At 45.2% G+C, this 24,449-nt stretch overlaps 1 protein-coding gene across 1 annotated transcript in view; it reads left to right on the forward strand.

Annotated features, from left to right (window-relative positions):
* SCN10A (sodium voltage-gated channel alpha subunit 10) overlaps nt 1-19,058 on the forward strand; it is a 76,896-nt gene extending 57,838 nt beyond the window's left edge. The window contains exons 20-27 of the mRNA XM_088798257.1: nt 468-641; nt 4,474-4,596; nt 6,853-7,137; nt 7,892-7,945; nt 8,863-9,000; nt 11,114-11,218; nt 14,340-14,610; nt 17,343-19,058. Of these exons, the coding sequence (XP_088654383.1) occupies nt 468-641; nt 4,474-4,596; nt 6,853-7,137; nt 7,892-7,945; nt 8,863-9,000; nt 11,114-11,218; nt 14,340-14,610; nt 17,343-18,559 (2,367 nt within the window). The 3' untranslated portion in view covers nt 18,560-19,058. The remainder of the gene's footprint in view (nt 1-467; nt 642-4,473; nt 4,597-6,852; nt 7,138-7,891; nt 7,946-8,862; nt 9,001-11,113; nt 11,219-14,339; nt 14,611-17,342) is intronic.
* The last annotated feature ends 5,391 nt before the right edge of the window (nt 19,059-24,449 follow it).

Below are 24,449 nucleotides of genomic sequence, written 5' to 3' on the forward strand. Positions count from 1 at the left end.
AAAGAAAAATGGCATCTTCTTTTCATTTGCATTTCCTTGATTACCAGCGAGACAGAGCATTCTTTTTCAGAAGTTCATCGGCGATTCTTACTTTCATTTTTGTGAGCTGCCTCTGTACATCCTTTGATGCTTTTATTTTTCAACCAAGTCGCAGCAAGCATCCCTTTGGTTCACTTCCAAAATCGAATTCAATAAGATTTCCTTTCTCACTTGCATTCAGTTCCCCTGCAAAGTCTGAGCAGGGCTGCATGTCCCCGTTGGCTCTGAGGAAGGCCTGGTTGGTAGTTCACATTGCCTCGTCCACTATCCCACCTTCCGTCCCCAGAGCAGAAAAAACGAAATAATACAGGCAAGCTGGTTACCAGCACTCTCCCAGGGGCTGAGGGCAGGGCTGGGCATCTCTCCCCATCACTGGGCCCCAGTTCTGTGAGCCCAGACAATCTGCCATTTTGCTGTTTCCATTCCAGGCCTTTGAAGACTATTACCTTGACCAGAAGCCCAAGGTGAAGTCCTTGCTGGAGTACACTGACAGGGTGTTCACGTTTATCTTTGTGTTCGAGATGCTGCTCAAGTGGGTGGCCTACGGCTTCAAAAATTACTTCACCAACGCCTGGTGCTGGCTGGACTTCCTCATTGTGAACGTGAGTGGCTTAGTGGGCACGTGTGGGGTTTAGGGGGCCTCACCTCTGACAGATGGCTGCTGCTGTGCAAGGAAGCTCGGAGGCTGGCTGTCAAGGGCTGCTCCAAAGAAAAGTCTTGAGCACTTAGCGAGGGCTCTGTTCACCTGTGAATGGTAAGCTCCAGGCAGTAATGATTCTGGCACAGTGATGACCCTCAGGTGAGCCTTCAGTTCCTAGGCCTCCATCCAGAAAGGCCACTTACTGTCCTCTGTATTTTACATCCAAAGCAAGATGGCACAGGAGGTTCTCAAAGGTCTTATGACCTTGAATCCATTGACAGGGCTTCTGGACTTAGGGAGCTGAGGACTGCACAGCACAGATCTGCTCACCTGCTGACTCAGAGGTTCTCAGCCCTGGCTGCACTCTAGAATCACCTGGGCAGCTCTTTAAAATATAATGAACAGACACTACTATTCCCAGAGATTAGGCTCTTTCTGGTCCTGGGGTGGAGGTCTGGGGGATCCAGGTATCAGTATTTTGTAAAAAGCTCCTGGAAATGTCCAATGTGCAGCCAAGATTGAGAACCATTGAGCTAACACCACTGGCTTTTCCCCAGTGGCACTAAAAGGGACAGTGAGTCCCTTTGGAGAGGTGATGAGCTGGAGCTCATGTGTCAGACTCACACGGACCTGTGGCCACTAGCCCCTGCATTAAGGGACTTACCAAGTGCCTCCCGCACATTAGACTTGTGATTCCTCAAAGCTGTGAGAAAACGATCATCCATAGTCTCCTAAGAGCCTTCCTACCCCTCCCCCCCAACGCCCCATAGCTAGGAGTGATGCCTCCCTTATCTTAACCACTACAGCCCTCTATCTCTCTGCAGGCCTTTGCCCTCTTGGCTATGCAAGATGGCTGACTGAGTTAGTTGCTCACCGATGCACAGCTTAGGGTTCCCTGCAGGCAGGGGGAGGCACATGTCATGTTTGTCTGCCTCCCACACTTCAACAGCCACCAGCACTAAGGTCTGCACATCAGAGGTGTCAGGAAATGTGTCTGTATTTGGTACTTGCCTCCTGAAGCTGGATGGGGTCCAGTACAGAACACTGTGGGTTGGCAGGTCCTCCACTGCTGGTCTGTGCACTCACTTCTCTTCTTTCCTAATACCAAACCGCTAGCAGCATCAGGTCACTGTACCACAGGGATGAGCTGTAAGGCCTGAAATCTGAGTCACAGGTGATAATTTTGTGCATATAAAGTAATTATTCATAAATGAAAGGGAAACTTTTATTCTGGCTGCCCACCCCTGTTAGGGGCACAGTCGCTCCTACCTATGTACATCTCACTAGCTTCAGTCCGGATCACTTTAAATGGTCACCTACTCATTCCACCATCCTCCTCCTAATTCCTCTGACCATCCATCCTTTCTTCCATACAGCCCTCCTTTCCTTTATCCAACCATTCACTTTTCCTTTTTCCTTCCTTTCAAACATCCATTCATCTTAACTTCTTTCATTTGTCCTCTCCATCAGTCCTCTCCCTCCATCCATCCATTTTTGAAATTATTTTCTTCTTCCCTTCTGCCCATCCATTCATCCTAACCTTCCTTCCATCCACCCAACCCACTGGTCCTTAGTCCTTCCATCTTCCTATCTTTTGATTCATCCTCTACCTAACTATCCAATCACCTAACCTTCTCTTCACTCATCCATGCACCTTGTATCCAAGCATCCTTCTATTCATCCATTTTTCTATCTAGTTTTCCTTTAACCAATCCATCTATTTTTCCTTTCGTCCACCCATCTGCCCATTTATCCCTTATCCATCCATCCACCCACCCTATCCATCTACTATTCCATATTTTTTATTTTCTTCTTTGCTTTCTTTCTTCCACCCTTATTTTCAACTATCTATTCTATCATCTTTGTATCCTTTAATCCATTCTTCTATATAACCATCCTTCAACTTTCCAACCAGCTGTTCAACTTTGTTTCTTTCCTTCCGTCCATCTATCTCAACATGCTTCTATATTTTTTTCAATTTATCAAATGTTTATTTGTAACTACTGAATATACCATGTCTTATGAGGTGCTCTGGGAGAGATAAAAGCCAATAAATAAAAAATTCCTATCTCCAGGAGTATACACTTCAATATTCCAGCAGATACTACACACAGAGAAAAATAAACATATTAGAAGAGGGGATGTGGTGAGCACTGCTGGAAATAATTGGTATCTTAGGGACACAGAGACATGAGCCTGCTTCCACTCAGGGAGTGGGTGTTGGGAAGGCCTCATATAGGAAGTGGCATTAGCTATAGGGCTTAAAATGAGCAAGAGCAGCGAGGTGCATAGAGGACTGGGAGAGGCTAATCTTAGTTAAAAGATGACCCTGAGCAAAGGCACAGACACAGGTACATTTAGGGAACAATGTGATCTGGGTAGAATACATGGGTGAAATATGACTGTAAAAGTAGGCTGTGGCTGTATCATACAGGCTGAGTATGGAGCTTGTCCTAGGGGTGATAAAGCACCAGTGAAGGTTGGAAAAAAGAGGGAGACATGATCATTATCATATTTGCAGTGGAGAAAGGATGGGATGGACGTAATACTGGAGTCTAGAGACCAGTTAGGAGACCTGAGCAGTTGTAGCAGAGTGGGGCTTGGGTGGAAGGGCTTTGATGGAGCGGCCCCAGCCAAGGATTGCTCCAGCTTCAGATTTTGCACATGAGGCAGCCTTCCCAGGTGGCCGAGCAAATGACTGAATAGGGTCCAGCCTGGAACTGGCCCCAAACCTCCCTGCCCTCTGTCAGCCAGGCCGTTAGGTGCTACCTGCTGGTGTCGGGAGCCTTGCGTGGATGAAGGAAGGGGGTCCCCCTAGTCTTTGTCCTGATGTAATATGCCACCCATTCAGAAAATAGGCATCGTTTGAGGCTCTAACACCGAGTAGAAACCCCTCCCCTCCTGCAGTTCCGGTGTACATCCCCACCTAGCTACCAGGATTAAGCCAAGCTTTAACTCAGCCCACCAGTCATGGTGCAGTTGGGGTCTCCTAGGATTGGTTCACTGTCTCCAAGAAGCTCAAGCCTGTGCATATGGCATCTCCCTGGCACCTTCAGAAATCCTGGAAGGAGTGACCATTCTTCTATGTCAGTTTGTGTCCTTTTCAATCCTTGGAAAAACGGACAGGCCAGCAGAAACTCAGAACTCACTCATTATATCTCAGCTGTCTGTCAAAGCTGGGCCCATGCTGATCGTTCTGACTGAAGGGCCTTGGAATTCTCTTAGTCTGACTCTCATTTTATGAAGGGTGAAAGTATGACCTGGACAGACAAGGCACTAACCCAAGGCCACAAAAAATCAGGGGTCAAAAGGGAACTAGACCCCACCCAGACCAGGACACTTTCCACTTTGTTTTACTGAGCAAATAAAACTGAGACTACTTTATATTCCTCAAAATAAACTTTCATGTAACCCCCATGAAAGAACATCATCTTTCCAAATCTCTGAAAGTCAATCAAAGTTTTAAGGCTGTTTGGGCCCAGCTGGTGCCCCTAGAGGGGAATGGGAAAGTTGATTTAATACATTGGGAGCTTGGCCACCTACATACCAGGGGCTGGCCATGAGGGAGACTGGGTTTTTCTTTCCCAGAGGTTCAGCCAAGTGATGAATGAAGTCTTTAATAAAAAGGAAGGGATTGGACTCCCTCTAGACCTCTCATTGGATTTCAGAGTAAGGTGGGAGCCAGGGTGATGGCTTAGACAGAGTAGCAAGTGGGAGGGATTTCCTGTCTCCTTCTATCAGGACCTCCTTCCTGGAACTCTAAAGTGATGCTTTTGCTCTCTGCCTGCACTCAGATCTCACTAATAAGCCTCATAGCGAAGATCCTGCAGTATTCTGAGATAGCACCCATCAAAGCCCTTCGGACCCTCCGCGCCCTGCGGCCACTGCGGGCTCTCTCTCGATTTGAAGGCATGCGGGTAAGACCTATCTCCAAATTGCTCTGGTCTGCAGCAGGTGGTACCCCTTCCTCCCTTTATGTTCTCCATACCACTAACCCTAGACTCTGGGCCCCACTCCCACAGTCAGCTCTGGGTCCTCACTTCCCGCTTGGATACTGGTGGTGTTGTAATGTCCTAGCTCTCCTAGTTCCCCTCCAGGTCCCTTTGTGAGCCCCTCTTCCCTTCTCACCCCAAACATCACATCTGCCAGGACTCGACCTCACTTCTGCTCTTAGTGATCCTATTTCATGACTCTACAAGCATCTCTTACCTCAGGCTTCCCACCCTGCCAAGACGTCCTCATGCCCAAATCTTCAGAACATCCCAACTCCTCATCTTTGCATGACAAATGAGCCTTTCCTCTGATATTCCTTTTTTTTTTTTTAAGGAGGGCGCAGCTCACAGTGGCCCATATGGGCATCGAACCAGCAACCTTGGTGTTACTAGCACCAAGCTCTAACCAACTGAGTTAACTGCCCCCCACCCCGATGCTCCATTTAAATGGAGTGACGTCATCAGCTCAGCACCTCAGCCACCACCCATTAGAATGCGACTCCTCTCCAATCTAACACAGTCGTAGGTCCTATAAATGTTTCCCTTTCCTTACACATCTCAGCATCCACCTCGCCCCCAATGTCTTCCTCAGGATAGCACGCTCACAAGCCTGGCCCTTACCTCATGAGGGGATGAAGGATTACTGATTTTCCCCTCCCTCCCCTTCCTCATAATTACACAAATCTCCTGGTATAGAAAGTGAAGTTTTGCTTTCTTCCTCTACCATTGACTCAAAGACATCAGATCTTCAAAGACAAAAGTGGACTTTTAAAATGAACTTGTAACTTTACAAACACCTAGGAGCTTATGACTGAAATAGTTTGATATTTATTTTATCTCCAAGTTGCTGATATACAAATAAGCAAGTTTGTGCATATGGATTTAGGTTGTCACTGATTCTTGACAAATGCATGCTGTAAACTATATTTAGTGTGTTGTATTTAAGTAAAATAAAGCAAGATTCTAAAAGTCTGTGACAGCACAACACATATACTCACACCCCTAAATAAGCATGTATGGACGAGGTGTGATCAAACAATACGGTGAATGTTTAAATAAAGAAAATTTATTACAGTAAAAGACGCATTGCCATTAATCCCCCTCAAAATATTCCTCCTCTTTTTGACCACACTTGTCCCATCATTCTTGCCACTTTCTGAAGCAGTTCTGGAAGTCCTCTTTCATGAGTGTCTTTAGTTGTGCTGTTGTGGCTGCCTCAATGTTCTGAATCATTTGGCCTTTGGGGAATAGCCAGAAGTCGCATGGTGCCAGAGCCAGTGAATAAGGTGGATGAGGGCACACCATAATGTTTTTATTTTACAGAAATTGCCATATCCCAGGAGCATTGTGTAACACAGAGTGTTGTCATGATGGAAAATGATTTACAGTACACTTTAAAACACACCTTCTCTCAACTGTAGCTCACACCCTACTGAGTGCACCAAACAAATTGAAACTTGTCACACAGTGTTACTAAGGTTTGATGCACTACTTCCCAAATTGAAGATCCCTGCCTTCCATCGGATGGCACTCGGCAGCAGCATTCACCATATTTTGTGATCACAATGGAAAGGCTCCGAGTCATACATTGCTTCTTGTACGGCAATTTCTGTCAAATACAAACATTATGGTATGTCTTCATCTACCTTATTCACCAGATCTGGCACTTTGTGATTTCTGACTCTTCCCCAAAGTCAAAATGACCATGAAATGTAAACATTTTGAATCGATTCAGGACATCGAGACAGCCACGACAGCGCAACTAAAGACACTCACAAAAGAGAGCTTCAGAAAGTGGCAAGAATGATCAGATAAGTGTGTTTGAAGTGAGGGGGAGTATTTTGAGGGGGATTAATGGCAATGCATCTTTTACTGTAATAAATTTTTTTATTTAAACATTCACCGTATTTTTTTATCCCACCTTGTACTTGTAAACTCATCCATCTCCTCAATCCTGAGGAAATACACTGAAACCTGCCCTGAATCAAGTTTAGAGAGAAGGTATAAACTCATCTTCAGTTGCCCAGTGTCTCTCAGACTTCTGAGTCTAACCCACTTCTCTTGCTTCCAAAGCCCATTGGCTCTTCATGAAGCAGGCTGAGTGAGTGTAGAAAGAAGTTGGATCCAGCTAAGAGAGTGGGCCATTTGTGAGGTTCTAGGTCCTTTTGCATTTTTCCCCAGGTGGTGGTGGATGCCCTGGTGGGCGCCATCCCTTCCATCATGAACGTCCTCCTCGTCTGCCTCATCTTCTGGCTCATCTTCAGCATCATGGGCATGAACTTCTTTTCAGGGAAGTTTGGGAGGTGCATCAACATCACCACTGGAGACTTTTCTCCTGTGCCTTCGACTATTGTGAATAACGAGTCTGACTGTCGAGTTCAAAACTACACTGGCAACCTCTTTTGGGTCAACGTGAAGGTCAACTTTGATAATGTTGCAATGGGTTACCTTGCGCTTCTTCAGGTGGTGAGTCCTCAGATCAACCATCTCTTCCTTTGGCTGCTCAATAATGTGGAGGGTCTGGGGTCTCCCAGCAGATGTTATTTAAGAGACTTTGCAAGGGGTAGCACTCAGTGTGAGCTGAGGTCATTCCCTACTCCTACATACCACACCATGAGGTCAGAGGGCCGGTCAGTGCGTGTGATCTCCCCGTGGTGCAATTAGACCAATGCGGGCTAGTAGAATAGGATAAAGGGATGGTCCTATCATGGGATTGTATCAGGAAATAACTTAGGATTCACTGTTTGTACAAAAGAGACATGGTCTCACCACGTGATCAGTCTTATACTGCAAATTATCTCCTAGAGGGTAATAAATCATGTTCCATGTCTATCATAATGACAGCTAATGCTGGTGATGATGACCGTCAGACACATGTGTACTGCGATTCATGTATTTGTTCATCCCTCGCCTTCATCTGCTTGTTTATGCAGTGCTCTATGTATTCAAGTGTTGATGCAGTTGCTTATACCTTTGTCATGCAGTTCCCCACAAGTTCCTCCATCCTACCGTTTGTTCATGCATTCATTCAACAAATAACCCATGAGTAGCTATGATGTGCCAGGCACTGAGCTCAGCCCTGAGAGATACAGAGACAAGTCATAACAGGCTCCATGGGGGCCAATGCCCTATGAAAAAAACAGACATATAAGTGAATCAAAACAGAAGTCAGTGTAGACAAATGGTCAGATACTGAGTGTCCTCTGCTACTTGATTCCAGGCAACCTTTAAAGGCTGGATGGATATCATGTATGCAGCTGTCGATTCCCGAGGGGTGAGTCTCAGCCCAGCATGCCTCCTTCCTCTCTTCTGTGTCCTGCCCATTTCAGTCTATTTCAGTTGGAGTGAAGGTGGCCTAGGTACCATAAGAGGTGACCACCCAGCAGCCTGGCACTATTCCTCTGTGGAGCAGAGTCCAGCTGGCCCTCTGTTGGATACAAGTATTCAAGCCAACCAAGCCTGTTCTCCTTCCGTGCACCTTCCTCAGGCTTCTCAGGTTCTTCCTCTGCTCACCATTGAGAAAAGCATCAGATAAAGAACTGTGTGTGAGGGCACTCCCCTGGCAGAGGTGGGAGCAGGGGCGGTGGCAAGAACACAGGGGCATCCGAAGGGATGAGACGGAACTTCAGATCCTATCATGGCAGCCAGGCAAAGGAGATGGATGCCACTGAGGGAAGACCCCTTCCCACTGTAGCAGACACTGCCGAGGCCCTGCCCCACAGCCCCTGAGCCACCTCCAAGTTCACCCACATGCTGTGTTTCTGATTCTCTGTCTGAGACGTGACTTTCGTCAGTGCCTCAGAGTTTGCTCAGCCACCCCTCCCACAGGGGCGAGGGATTTAATGTCTGCAGTCGCAACCCTCACAGAAAAGTATTGGGAGTCTGTAGATAACGGCTCCAGCTTCCCTGTCCCTTGGAGGGAAAGTTCTGAGGGGTGTTTGACACCGTTCCTTAGAGGGCCTGCCCCGGGTGGAGCACCGGTTGCCCACAGCCACGGCCGGCTTCACAACACCCCCTCGGTTTGCTCTTCTCCTGTTCCTGCTTACCCCGCTCCTCCCCCCCTCCTGCTTCCTGGGATCACCTCCCACATGAACCGCCTGCACCCGGGTGCTTGTCTCAGGGTTGGATTTGGGGGTGAACCCAAACTAAGACACCCCCATCCTCCCCACACCCCACTTTGTCTGCTCGCAGGTGAACTTGCAGCCCAAGTGGGAGAACAGCGTGTATATGTACTTGTACTTTGTCGTCTTCATCATTTTCGGCGGCTTCTTCACACTCAATCTCTTTGTTGGGGTCATAATTGACAACTTCAATCAACAGAAAAAAAAGATAAGTGGTGCTTGGGTGTTTCTGCAGTGGCCAATCTTACGCTTCATGTCCCCTGGCCTCGTGACTAAAGCCATTACTACTCACAGCCCTTTGTGCCTGACTGGGAGCCCCATTTTGACCTCCAACACCTACCTTTGCCCCCTAATGGCAGCCCTCACCTCTGCTTGGTGTCTGGGGCTGCTGCTGGCAGCATTGTATTTCTCTGTGTCAGCATTGCCCCCCGACACCTGCCTGGGCTCCCCATCCTCTCTCCCGCAGTGCTAGTCCTCCTAACTGGAACCAGGGGTGTTGGGTGTATCTCAGGTGACCCCTTGGGAATATCAACAGAGAAAGAAAGGGCTCCAGCACTTTCTGCCTCTTTCTGGAGCCCTGACACCTAGAGCACTGAGCCAGGACACTTCAGGAAGGTCCTCAGTGTTGGCAGAATCCCAACCCTCCTCGCGATGAGGAGGAAACCCCTTGCCTCCATGGGTCCTGACTCTGATGAATAGGAACGCAATCCCAGATAACCTCTCATATTTTTATGAATGGTATAAAATGCCTTCATGCTATCCTTTCATTTAATACCCTCCATATCTCTGAGGTAGATAGGGTACCAGTTTAGATTTGTGTAAACCCAGATCCAGAGCAAAAAGGGTCACATGAAGGACTCACAGCCCAGCACTGAGAGCACAGCATTGGTTTGGGGTTTGCACAGCAAACTCAACCGCTTCCTGGATGGATAGCCCTGGCAATGCTTTAAACCTCTCTGAGCCTCAGTTTTCTCGTCCTTTCAATGGGGTCAACAATACCTACTCACATGATTTTGGTGAGAGGTAAATAAAACCCTGTTAAAAAAAAAAAAAAAGCACCTCCTTTAAGGCTGAGCACACAGTGGCCACTAACAAAAAAAGTGTCACTGTTATAATTTAGAATGTATAGCTAGTGGGGCAGGCGCAGGACCTGCAGGAAGTCCTCGGCCAGGGTTCTGGGGATGAGAAGGGGCAGGACAGATCTGTGGGAGCCCCAGAGGGGTTCAGCAAGACAGCTATGAAGCCCTGACCAGTGTCACCAGTGCCCTAGGGGCTTTGCGATCACTCACACACTTTCTCCATTTTAGAGCTGAGGAAACCTAGGCCCAGACAGGGAGCTGGCCGTGTTAGCGGACAGAGTGATAAAAGCCAGTGATCAAGCTGGAGTGAGAAGCTATATTTGCTTTCCCCTTGCCCTGAATTCTCGCTGTGGCCCCACCCGATACTCACCAAGTCTCTACCCCTGTCCCCACACAGATGTTCTTCCCAGGAAGTCCTCTGTGTCCACACGTTTTCTGAAATCTCCTCTCAAACCCTGCAGAGCTCAGCCCACTTCCCCAGCAGTTGCAGTGACTAATTTTTACAAACATGCTATTGAAATGGGAGGCTTTCAAATTATGTCAGGAAGTAAAAGGTGAGGGGTTGAATGAACGATATTTAAAGGGTCTCTAAAGAAAACTAACATCCAGTCCTAAGAGAGGAAGGCATCTTCAAAAAAAATGGACACTGAAATAGCAGAGGACCGTGCAAATGGCAGGGCCGTAAGAGAACCAAGCAAGCATTCTCTGAGGACCCTTAGATAAGGCAATGACTGTCCTCAGCTCCTCCCCTCCAGGAACGGGTCAAGGGACTGTGTTGCAGGGTCTTTGCTCCAGAAAGCTCTGAGGGAAGCTCTTGCTCCTGGCAGGAAGTGGGGTCCTAGAAGCCCAGTGGATTTGACTGGAATGAGCAGGCTGGATTCAAGGCTCAGATTTGAACTAACTTGTACTTTCTAGGGTCCTGTTCCCAAACCCTCCCCACCTCTGTCCATGTAACATCTCTGGGTTCCTGGAGACGAGAAACAGGCTTTGCTCCAGAGACCTAGGCAGTGAGTCAGAGCTGGGACTCAGTCCCACCCACTCTGTCACTGGTTGTGGCACCTGGGCAGGACACTGCTTGCTCCTGGCCTTGGCATGTCTTTCTACAGAGCAGGGGAAAAGTTGAGATGCCCTTCCTCTCCAGCATGTGATGAGTTTGGTATCCCTGGGGATTCCTGTTGTTTTAATAACAGAGGGGGTTCCTATTGCTTTAATAACAGAGGTGTGTGTTATCCTCTCCTATACTTAGGGGGCCAGGACATCTTCATGACGGAGGAACAGAAGAAGTACTACAACGCCATGAAGAAGCTGGGCTCCAAGAAGCCCCAGAAGCCCATCCCCCGGCCCCTGGTGAGCCTCCGAGTTTCCCTCTAGCAGGGTACATCTGTGAATCCAACCTGACGGCTTCTGCCTGTGCTGGGTAGGGGCCTGCACAGTGCCCTTTGTGGAGGAGCGCTGGGTTGGATTGAGGGATGAGGGTAGTGAGCGTTCCCAGGGCCAAGGAATGAGAAATCCAAAGGAAGTACCGCTGGTCTTCTGGCGTGAGCGGGTCTTCTACAGTGACTCCAGACAGAACTGTTTAGGGACGCTCCTGGCTGCATCCATATGGCAGGCAGCGTCTTGACCACGGAGTGGCACAGGCTTGATCACCTGTCCTCCTCAAAGGCCAGAGCCAAGAAAGAAACCCCAAGAAAGAGAAATTCCCTCTGCCACCTAAGACTCACCTTCCCAGGTCCAGCTTCCTTTTCACCAGATTATTGGACTAGAAAGCTCACCTTCTTCCCTGAGGAGTCCCAACAGGACAAGCTGATCAGATAAGCATAGTGTTGGCACAGTGCTGCCCCACAGTTGCATGGGTGCCAAGTGACGGCAAGCCAACCTGGACAACACAGGGACCTCCAACACACACACAGACATACCACTCCTCACCTCTGGTGAGGCCCAGGGTTAAATCTTATGCTTGATCCACAGCAAAGACGAAGGCTTCCACAAGGCTGAGAAATTTTATTCTATAACGTTCCCTACAATAGAAATCACTAAAAGCAGGTTTCACATACTCCACTTTATAGGAAAATAATAGGCTCTATAATATCACATCATCAGTCACCCACTTCATCATCTCTGAGAGTAGTAAGGGTTCCAAAGGTGTGATCCCTTCCCACAGGCTAAGCCAAGAGCAGCTGGCAAGCTGCTCCATTCATTCCCCAGCATCTGTAGATCCAGGACGCATTCAAAGCCCAGAACTTAGCCATGTTGTCACCTGTTCTGCTTAACTAGAAGTCGTGTGGCTATGAACAGGCCTCTGTTTTTTCACCATTTTCAGTGATGAAATGGGAGCTATTAGTGTCTCAGCAATACCCCTCCCACTCCAGGAAAGATGTGAGGCAGCAGTTGGGCCCGGAGCCAGGCCCACTTGGGTCTGCTTCTTTGTTCTGACCCCATAGCGTAGCAACTCATTCCCACCACAAAGCAGGAAGTGGGAACCAGCCTCTGCCACAGCCCTTTTCTTCCTCTGCCTGCTTTGCAGCTCCTGGGAGCCCCCTGGTGAGACTCCTAACAGCTTCCTCCCGTCCTCCCTCACAGTGACCCATGTAAACCCTGCACATGGTACACATTCAGTCAGCATCTGTGTGCAGAATTAAATTTAATCAAATTTAAATTTAGTAGAGTGACTTTGTAATTTTATATGAGGCGAGGGTGACACAGCTGGCCATTCTGTCACCCATTCATTCATGTATTTATCGAAGATCTAACACATGCCAGTCACTATGCAGATCCTGGGGACAGAGCAGTAAGCACGATAGACAAAGTTCCTGCCATCGTGGAGATACAGTCCAGCGACTCAGGAAAATAAGTAGCAAAAATCACACACGTATTAATTTACCAGCTTGAGACTGAGCCTTGAGAAGCTCTAATGCCTAACAGTTCGGGAACGAAGACTCAAAAAAGAACATCTAGAAAGTCAAGAAAAGAACCAGGAAAGTAAGGCATGATGAAAACCAAGAAAGGAGAGTTTCAAGGTGGAGGGGTTGGTCAGCAGTGCCAAACGAGTGTCCTTGGAGTTAGCATTATGAAGGTCATTGGGGATCTTAGCAAGAACTATTTCAGTGGCAGGATGGGGACACAAGCTATGTTGGAATGGGTTGAGGAATGAATGAGAAACCGTGACTATACACAACTCTGTCAAGAAATTTTGCTGTGAAAGTGGGGAGAGAAGTGGGGTGGTAGCTGGAGGAAGATGTGGGGTTCAGAAAGATTTTTTTTTTTAACGTTAGGAAAAATTCGGTCATTAGAGGTTTGTCAAAGGAACCAAGACATAATAGCCAAGAGTGGCCACATGTGGCCAAGAGCCCAATTCATCGGTAATGAAGCAGAGGGACTAGAAAGGTGGTAAGTGGCAGCGATGAAGACGAGGTGAAGGTGGGCTAACAGGAAGGCTTTTACAAGATACAGGCGGAGCAAATGTCTGAAAGTGACAGTGGGAGCAAGAAGGATGTTTAGGCCTGCCGCCTAGCTCTGGAGCACGTGGGGTGGCGGAGAGTAAGCAGCCACTGAGTAAGAGGAGATGTTTGCAGATCAAGGCAATGAGCTCTACAAAGCTCAGGAGAAGGGTTCAGGAGAAGGTGAGTGGTGGGGAATGGAGTTCAGATCAAGGAGTCACAGAACAGTGTGATGTGAAGAGAATAGGAAAGACAAGAGGGCCATACTAGGAACTTTTTCAAAACACCATAAAATAGCCACATACAAATGATCTCTTGGTTATCGAGGCTACTCTGCCTCTCCCCAAGAGTACAAAGAACCAAAACCTGACCCCATGCCCTATAGCTACATTTGCTTAGACAGCTGCAAAGCCCCAGGAATAAAGAGAACATTCGTGGGAATAAATTGCACCATCACACTTAGCTTTACCCTTGAATCAATCATTTTGCAAGCGGTTCTTAAACTCCTGCTATATACAAGGCACTACAGTAACACAGTTAAATAAGACATGGTCCCTATCCTCACAGAGTTCAAGGTCTACTAGAGAAGAAGAGAAGCAAGCATACACGAAATGCCAGAACTCAAAACTGACTGTAAAGGATGTGGGAATCCAAAGAAGGGACGGATATGATATGATTAAGGGAAAGTCTCTGGAGGAAGCGGAGCTTAAGAGAGATGAATCATTCAAGATTACTAGGATTTAGATAGCCAAGAGATGGGCATTGCAAATGGAGGGAAAAGTATGGACAAGTCCCACCTGACTTTATAGAGCCAGGAGAGGCAAAGAGGATCTGAACTGGGGCAATGAGGTAGAATCAACTAAGAGTGAGATTTTAGACAAGACGTGGCTTCTGTTTGGATGTGGCTTCTGTTTGGATGTGGAGTGTGAGGGAGACAAAAGAGACAGGCTTTAAAAACCCATGTATGGAGAACACAGCTCACAGCTTCTCCAGGCTGAAAGGCCCTGATGTACCGTCTTTTGTCTTCTCAGAACAAGTACCAGGGCTTTGTCTTTGACATTGTGACCAGACAAACTTTCGACGTCGTCATCATGGTCCTCATCTGCCTCAATATGGTCACCATGATGGTAGAGACTGATGATCAGAGTGAAGAAAAGACAAAAGTCCTGAACAAAATCAACCAGTTCTTTGTGGCCGTCTTCACAGCCGAGTGTGTCCTGAAGATGTTCGCCTTGAGGCAGTATTTCTTCACCAACGGCTGGAATGTGTTTGATTTCATTGTTGTGATCCTCTCCATTGGGAGTAAGTGAGCGTCACTCATGCTGGGGAAGCCCAGCCTCTCCTTGGGGTTGTTTTGGATGCTCTTTCAAAACCAAAAAGACAACCAACAAACTCTTTTAACACATGCTATACATTGGAGGAACCCAATATTTGCTGTCTTCCAAACGCAACAGATTTAAAATGCCTCTGGGTCTCTAAATGACACGGAGAGTTTCCTTTGGGCTTCTCCATGCTGTATCATGAAGTATCTTTAGGCACCTACTGTGTGCATAGCCATCACCAGAACTTTGGGGGCTGATGGGGAATAATTGCTCCTCCAGAAAACCTAAGATGATGGAGTTTCCAGTGGGCCTTCTTTTTATGATCTTCAAATTGGAGAGTGGGTGGTATGATGTAAAGTGAGTCATAAAATACTTTTTGGAAAAGGAGGTGGGTTGCCAACTGAGTGAGGAAAGTCTAAGAGGAGATTGTTCCAAAGAAATTTGTAAGTCAAGGATCTGGAGTTAAGTCTCTGTACAACGGTCCACTTAGGGAATATGAGTAATAGAACAGTCAAGAGATCAATGCCAAGAGGTCAATGCTATTACGGTCTAGTCTGGGTGTTGTTGAATGACAGGCCAAGTATTTCGGGGCCAAAGGTGCCAGAGTGGGGGATGGAGTGGCCATAATTGAGTACTTGCTGAGTTCTGAGTATTGGGCTGGGCTCCATGAATCTTCATAGCAGTCCTGTGAAGAAGTATTATTATCCTCATTGTATACATTTAAAATTGAGCCTCAGATTAAGAAAGTTATACCGTACAAGGTCATACAGTTTGTAAAGGGTGGAGTTGAATTTAGACCCGGCTAGTGTTCTAATGAAGTAGCAGCCTCCCACTGACAACCAAGAGACTGTCCCTGGCCTTCGTGTGGTTTAGCCAAAGTTTGGCCTCATAAAGGCCAAATCCCAGCACACCAGCTTTACTTTGCATTATAAATATATCCTGACCTGCTTACTCTTCATGTCGAGGCATAGCTGTAGATTTAATTTTCCATTGATTTACATCAAAGGCTAATAGCATCTACATATAATTTGACAGCATTTAATCAATCTCCCTACCCTAGTGCTGAAACACAGCCTTGGGTTGTGTTTCGTTGTTTGGGGGGGGGGGTGTAATTTTTTTGTTTGTTTATTTGTTTTATTTTATTTTATTTTATTGTTGCTGCTGTTTCTTATGGAAGGCTTGTTTTGTTGAATTGTTTGGCTTCCAAAGTGACAGACTCTAAAGGCCATTTTGATTTTATATTAAAGATGGGGGCTTGCTTATGTGACTTCCCATACAGTAATATAAAAAACAAATATACTTAAAATACTCAGTTCTATAATGTGGACACCTTAACTATCAGTTCCTATGACCTACATAGAAACACCTTCCACTGGGCAGAAATCACTCATAGAGACATCTAGAAAACAAGTGAAAGACAGATTCCACCTGTCCATCCTTCTCTCCTTCCCTCTCTCCCTTTCTTCTTTCCCACCAGCAAGTCATGTATCGAGTACCTATTTGTTACAAGTATGAACACTCATTCTTCCTTAAAGTAGATGTTGACCAGTTGGCTGAAAGAGTCTTAGGAGATTATATAGACACATAATGTATCCCACACTATGGAAAAATGTCCATTATGTCACCAGTTAAAGTAGACTTTAAGAGAGGGGCTTTTATAAAGGTTGTATAATCCAACATTATAATTATTTCCCAAGTCTCCTCCATTTCCTTCCCCCCTCCATCACAGTACTGTGGTTACCCATGTTCATATGACAAAAGGCAAGTAGAAGAGGATCAAGGGAACACTAGCAAGGAAAGAGAGCTTGCTCCCACACCCCTCACCATTTGTCCTGAGAGGTTTTCAATCCTATCTTACCTAAAGGCCTAGCCTAATCTTTGGTGCTCCCAATAGGCCTCTTCAGGTCCCCGAAATCAAGTTTCACAAATCTTCAAGTTAAATAACAGATAGGGAGACATAAACATCCTTCATCTTTCCAGCCTTTTTCATCGTTGGGGTGGAGAGCTGCAACTGACCTTAAACAAGCCCATCTCTAGGCCCTAACAGAGTTGAAATGCAGCTGGAAATAAAAGAAAGGAAGAAAAGCCATTATACAGACAGCTGGCCACTCAAAGCCATTCTGCATTAGCTGTCAGCAAGTAGCCCAACTCCTCTGGCCCCCTTATAATTAATACCAGGCTATGTACAATTATCTACAGGACCATGTGCCAGGAACTGAGTTAATCTTCACAGTAGGAGGCAGGGAGATGAATCACAGGGTGTCCTGGCCTTAACAGAGCACAGAATCAGCGTGGAGGAAAAGGCATGACCCAAAGGCTGAATTCTCAGGGAAGAGCAGGGCCTGTGTCATAGACAGAAACAGACGAAGGACTGTGTGCATGTGTAATATGGCACAATCACTCCCAGCTGAACTAGGCAGCAGAAGACCACGGAGGTTGGCTAAGAAGACCACATTCTGGGTGGAGGGAAAGATAAAAACATGGTAGGAAGGGCGAGACTTACTTGAGGGAGAGCAGATTTATGCAGTGAACACTTGCCAAGCCCCTACTCTACGCCAACCATTGTGCCAGGCTCGGAGGGCCCAGTCCTTGAATACAGATGCTCCCTTGGAGGTCCATATAAAGCAGAGACGAGGGAGTGTGATCATAGCCAACTGTGTCAGGACTCATGGCTGGAAGTACTAATTAGATCATTTCCTCTTCCTCTTAAAGGCCTGGTGTTTTCTACAATTCTTAAGTCATTTGAAAGTTACTTCTCCCCCACACTCTTCCGAGTCGTTCGGCTGGCCCGGATCGGGCGCATCCTCAGGCTGATCCGAGCGGCCAAGGGCATCCGCACCCTGCTCTTTGCCCTCATGATGTCCCTACCTGCCCTCTTCAACATCGGCCTGCTGCTCTTCCTCGTCATGTTCATCTACTCCATCTTCGGCATGGCCAGCTTCCCCCATGTCAAGTGGGAGGCTGGCATCGACGACATGTTCAACTTCCAGACCTTCGCCAACAGCATGCTGTGCCTCTTCCAGGTCACCACATCGGCCGGCTGGGACGGTCTCCTCAGCCCCATCCTCAACACGGGGCCCCCTTACTGTGACCCCAACCTGCCCTACAACAATGGCACCAGAGGGGACTGTGGGAGCCCAGCCGTGGGCATCATCTTCTTCACCACCTACATCATCATCTCCTTCCTCATTGTGGTCAACATGTACATTGCAGTGATTCTGGAGAACTTCAATGTGGCCACGGAGGAGAGCACCGAGCCCCTGAGCGAGGATGACTTTGACATGTTCTATGAGACTTGGGAGAAGTTCGACCCAGAGGCCACCCAGTTCATTGCCTTCTCTGCCCTCTCAGACTTTGCAGACACCCTCTCTGGACCTCTGCGCATCCCCAAACCCAATCAGAATATATTAATCCAGATGGACCTGCCCTTGGTCCCTGGAGATAAGATCCACTGTTTGGACATCCTTTTTGCCTTCACGAAGAATGTTTTGGGAGAATCTGGGGAGTTGGATTCTCTAAAGACAAATATGGAGGATAAGTTTATGGCAACTAATCTTTCAAAAGCATCCTACGAGCCAATAGCCACCACCCTCCGGTGGAAGCAAGAAGACATTTCAGCCAAAGTCATTCAAAAGGCCTATCGGAGCTATGTATTCCATCGCTCCAAGACAGTCTCCAACCCTCCAGGCGTGCCCACGGCTGAGGAGGAGGCTGTGTCACTCTCAGATGAAGGCTTTGTTGCATTCATGAGAAATGAAAGTTGCGTGCTCCCAGACAAATCTGAAACTGCATCTGCCACATCTTTCCCACCATCTTACGACAGTGTCACTAGAGGCCTTAGTGATCAAGTCAACATGAGCACATCTAGCTCAATACAAAATGTAGATGAAGCCACCAGTAAGGAAGCCACTGCCCCTGGGCCCCAGTAAGGACACTCCCGCATGGGCATGTCCAGTTCTGATGGGTCCTTCTGCTCCTTGATAACTCTTCCCCACTACAGGTGGCATCCAGTTACCACCTCACCAATGCATGCACTGGTCACAATGTCAGAACTGAGCAAGGGAATGCAGTTGGCACCCACCTTTGGAGAAGGTCCCATACACCAACACGAGTCAGAAAACCAAGCACATCTCCATTGTGACTTCCCTTTTCAAGTTCAATATCAGATGATGGGTTCCCTTACTTTACAAAAAAAAATGTCCCTGGTCTTTTTATTTTGATTGTGACCAGAGCTTTCATTTATCAAGACAAGCTTCTCAGGACCAGAACTTCCAAAGGTATATGGCAAGGATGTCGCTAAAGGTCGAAGGTTGTCCTCTGGGAAACATCACATAGAGATTGGTAACGTTATTTAGGATTTTGCATGACTGCATGTTGAGAGCTGCCAGACAACTTGCTCCAGCCCAGGGTAACACCTGCGATCTATGTCATGAGAGACCTTTGAGATATCCATTAAAATTAATATTTTTAAAGGTATGTCAAGATCAATGTTATATCTTAAAGCATCGTGTGTTTTTTAATTGTGTGATATGGATATGTCATAAATCACTTCTCCTTTACTTTCACGGTTCCTGATATTTTGCAATTTGAGTGTAAGGCTGGGTAGTGCAAGAAGGAACGTGATAGCTTGTTCTAATCCTAACTCTTCCACTGATTGCTTGGTTGACTTGGGCCAAGCTCTTTCCCCTCTAAACCTGGATTTCCACACTTGAAGAGCTGGTGGGGGGTGGACGGAATGGACACTCCCTATATAGCGCTTGCATTGCATGTTGCAGAACTCAGTGGTGCCCCATCCCAATTTAGATGAGGAAAACACTCTCTGTTCTAAAGCTGCAATAGCCAGACCTCTCTGCTGTGTAGCTAAACAGGCAGCTCTTGGATATATATATTCCAGAGCCTGTCCCACCGCTCCTAGTCAGACTTAAGGAGGAAGTTTTTCATATTCCTCTGGGGCTGGGACTATAATTAGTATAATCAGAAAAGAGATATGTTGAGAAAGATGATCTGGGAGATAAAATGTATGGCCAATATTTTTTTTTAATTCATCCTACAAATGTTATTAAGTACCCATTATATGACATACACTGCTCTAAGCTCAGAGATAACTGCTCTAAGCTCAGGGAATTAAGCCCCAAAAGATTAATTGGATTTATACAGTGAGTGGAGTAAGGGTCATCAGAGAGAATATTCAGGCCAAAGTCATGTGGCAGGTCTTGAGATGAAGGAGAGCAAGGAGTTCATGCAACAACATAGAACATAAAGGGTCTTAATGACAACCATAATCTTCTATTCATTCTTGACCGTTCCCTGCCACACTGACAAGGATCAGCTCAATTTGCTGATATATATTTGATCACTTCATAAGATTTTCCATGTATACAATTATACAAGTAGAGGCTCGCCCACCTTGCATGCCTCATGGATACAGATTTTCTGGGGGGCCTTGCTCTTCTTTCTACAACACTGTTGGCCCCTCAGAGGCCAAAGAGGCTTTCAAGATACTTGTTGAGAGTTTCCAGCCTCACCCCCCAGATGCAGGTTAATAAAATGATGATGAAATAGCCAAAGGCACAGGCTGTCCCAGTACAAATCAGGTTTTCTCTGGATGCCTGGTTTGTATCTAAACGATGAGCTCAACAAAATGGCTCTTCCTCCCTATCCACTGAACCAGATAGCACACCTATTGACTGTGCAGCATCTTCAGCATCTAAATCGAATGCAGTCAATGAAAATGCCATCTGAGAGGATGCTAGCCCAAGTGTTTATAAGACAGCTTGGTGGACAGAGACTTTGAGGACTGGTTTACTTATAAGTGTTGTGTGGAAGAATGAAAGGTACCCAACCACCACCAGATAAGTTTTATTAGGTAGATGATATTAGTCTCAAAGATAATCTTATTGCCTTTTATTTTTTGCCCGGTGTTGTAAGTTGAATTGTGGCCCACCCCCAAAAAAAGATATGTTGAAGTCCTCACTCACAGTACCTGTGATTGTGACCTTATTTGGAAAAAAGTTTTGTGGGTGTAATCAAATTAAGATGCAGTCATACTAGATTAAGGTGGACCAGTGGTGTCTTTATAATATGAGGGAAATTTGGACATACACAGAGAGAGAGGAGAATGTCATATGAAGAGGGAAGGAAGGAGAGAGAGAGAGAGAGAGAGAGAGAGAGAGAGAGAGAGAGAGAGAGGATAGCTATTGTGAAGACAGGCATAAATAACTAGAGTGATGCAGCTACAAGCCAAGGAATGTGAAGACTTACTGGGAACCAGCAGAAACCAGGAAGAGGCAAGGAAGGATTCTCCTCTAGAACCTTCAGAGAGATCACAGCCCTGCTCACACTTTGATTTAAGACTTCTGGCCTCTAGAACTGTGAGAGAATGTTTTAAACCACCCAGTTTGTGGAACTTTATTATAGTAGCCCCAGTAAACTAACACAACCCATTTTTCCCCCCACACAGATGCATTTCCCCAATTATCATGGAAAGTATTGGGAAAGTGTTGAGATATACACACCTTGTATTACACAGAGTTTTCAGATATTTAATACGAATGCAGGATTGGCCCTTGAAAATTTCACTAGATCTAGTTCCAAAGTTCACTTGGTGATCTAATTACAAGGTAGAAACTAGACTTGTATGGATAGAAAATCTGAGATGTCCCAGGCAGTTAGAGAGCCAGAGCTTCTTTCTCTCCCTCACCCATCGGAGATGGCACTAGAATCTCCCCGGCCCAGAATATGTGGGATACCTTTGTGCTGAAGAGTGACAGACAGAACAGAGGTGTTGACAACATGACTATCTGAATGAAACCTGCAGGTTCTTTAAAATGTGCTTCCACCATAAACACTACCCTGACTTTTAATCCATTAAACTGCATAACACAGAGATATAGATGGCCAAGAACATTCAGGAACATTCAGCCAACACAGATGGAAAGGTGCAGGCAGAGGCTTGGTGTGTTAATGCATTTGCCTTAAGACAAAGGTGAAGTCACTTTCCCAAGTGCTGGGGATATAAAATTAATATGACAGATTCTCAGCCTGAACAGAGGCTGAAGGTTTAAAAAACAAACAACAAAAAAAACACAATTCCAAGATTTCCAGCAGTGGCAGTTTAGGTTATTTGAATCATCGCTTCCATTGAAAATCATAAAAATGCAGGCTAAATACCAGAAAGCAATAATATGTAAGTTGGGATAATGTGAGTAGGGTAAGAATTCTAAAGCTTTATTTTTATCTTGTTTTATCTTGGAGGAAAGTAAAAGTTTTTATTGTGTCTTAGTAAGGTAAGAAGGCATGCCTTAATTACTAGGATTGCCACCGACAAATAAAAACAGTGTATATCATTTCCAAACTAAGACAGGGGAAAATATTCTAAGAAATAATTAAGCAATCAAAAAGGTAACAAAGGGGATAAAAAAAGAAATGTAGAACAAGAGGAAAAGTTAGAAAAGACAGAATCATGTAATACATTTGAACACAAATATATCGGTAATTATATTAAACGTAAATAGACTAAATGCACCAAAAAATAGACAAAGATTGTCAGACAGAATTTTTTAAATTTAGATAAATGATGTTTACAGAGAGACACATCTAAAACATAAGTTTACCATTGGGGTAAAAATGAAAGGCTAGAAAAAGATATACCATGTAACTATTAATCAAGCAGCTGCAAAATCCATGTTCTTTTCAAGTACTCATGGGACATTTACAAAAGTAGTCCATATACCTGGCCATAGAATAAGACTTTAAAAGTTTTCAAGGGATTAAAATCATATAATATATGTTTCCAGAATATAATTTAGCTGAGAATCAATAACAAAAGGAAACAGACCACAGCATATAAAGACACCTAATATATGACAAAGAGCACATAGCATAGCAGTGAGGAAAAGATGGTCTTCCTAAAGTGATGCTAGGACAATTGTGTTTTCCTCAGGAAAAGAAACAAAATTGGACCCCTACCTAAAACTGTACTTAAGAATCAATTCCAAGAGTACCTAAATGTGAAGGCGAAATCTATAAAGCTTTTAGAAGATAATAGAGGAAAATATCTACATGACAATAGACTAGAGATAAAACGGGTACATTTGAGTACATTAAAATTGAGAACTCAGTTCATTAAATATATCATTAAAAGAGTGAAAAGGTCACAACGGGATTTATAGATGATGTAATACAGAATTGTACACCTGAAATCTATGTAATTTTACTAACAACTGTCACCTCAATAAATTTAATAAAAAAAAAAAAAAAAAAAAAAAAAAAGTAGGTAAAGATATATCTGCCAAATGTAAACTAAAAAAAAAAAAAAAAAAAAAAAAGAGTGAAAAGGCAAGCTATAGAGTGGAAGTATTTAAAACACTTGTCTCCAACCAAAGTCTAATATTCAGAGGAAATTTTTATTAACTTCTACGATTCATACAAAATAGACAACCCAGTAGAAAAAAAATGGGAAGAGATTTGAAGAGGCACTTCACACAAGAGGAAACCTGAATAACCAATAAACACGTAAAAGGGTACACAGCCTAATTAGTAATCAGAGAAATGCAAATTAAAACCATCAAGAAATACCACTACACATCTATCAGACCTGCAAAACTTTTAGAGTCTCACAAATACCAAGTGTCGGGAAAGAGATAGGGCAACGGAACTCTCACGTGCTGCTGGGTTGTGTAAATTGGCATAACCATTTTGGAAAACAATTCAACTTTATGAGAAGAGTTGAATATACATCTACCCATGACTCAGGTTTTCCATTCTTGGGTATGAAACCTAAAGAAATCCATGCACATGTGCTCTAGGAGACGTGTGCAAGATTTCTTATCAACATTGTTTATAATGGACCCAAATGATAAACAACCTAATATCCATCAGTAGTAGGATAAATTAAATTGTGGTAAATTTTTTAAATGTAATTTTATGCAGCAATAGAATGAGGTATCAGCCCAGTTCCAGCAAGAGAAGGGAGGGGCATTTTTATTGATAGCTCCAACTAGTCTGCAGTCAACTACCTTCTCCCACCCCTCCCACACACACACCCAAAATGTTAAGGCATTGTTACTGAAATAATGGTAGGGTGGGCAGGCAAAACATCCAAGTTGAATTCCTGTTTTGTAAAAATCCAACAGTATTACAAGTTGGATTCCTGTTTTGTAAAAATCCCTCTGGCCACAGTGATGAATTACCAAGAGGCTGAAGTTGGGAGCAGAGAGATTATTAGGGAATCGGTTGTGCCAAACGGGGACCTGAACTATGTATTTTTTAAGTCTCTCAAGCACATTGATGAAAAGTCACTACGTCTGCTCAGATAGAACCCCCACAACACGGACTAGGGTGCCCACTTCCATTATTGTCTCTGGTGACAGTCCAAATCCTTTTCTTCCAGATAAAATGCTCCCTAGGACCCAAATATCTGCAATGCATTCAGTCTCCGGAAAATTACTCATACATTCCCCGAAGTGGAAATACTTTTAAAGTGTGCTATCCTGAGAAGCCCCAGATGAATCATTGTCCAAGAGAGTTCAGGCAGAGAAAGGCAGCATTTGCCTGTGGGCATCAAATCTGCACCAAGAAAGTTCACGTCTACTGTTGACTCTTTAAAACACCAGTTCTGACAATTGAACTAACAACGATAACAAAAGTCGGTCAATATGATTCGATGTACAAAGATGACAAATTCTAAAGGGGCATGCATGAAGAGAATTCTTTTTTTCTTTTTCCTGACCAGAACTGAGTTAACTGATTATTAAAAATGTGGCTGCTCCTACTTACAGATTTAATTGTGTTATAAAGGCATGTGTGTGTGTGTGTGTG

The sequence above is a fragment of the Rhinolophus sinicus genome, chromosome 5, assembly GCF_057876585.1.
Source record: "Rhinolophus sinicus isolate RSI-liver-muscle chromosome 5, RSI-T2T, whole genome shotgun sequence".
In the NCBI taxonomy this organism is placed as follows: domain Eukaryota; kingdom Metazoa; phylum Chordata; class Mammalia; order Chiroptera; family Rhinolophidae; genus Rhinolophus; species Rhinolophus sinicus.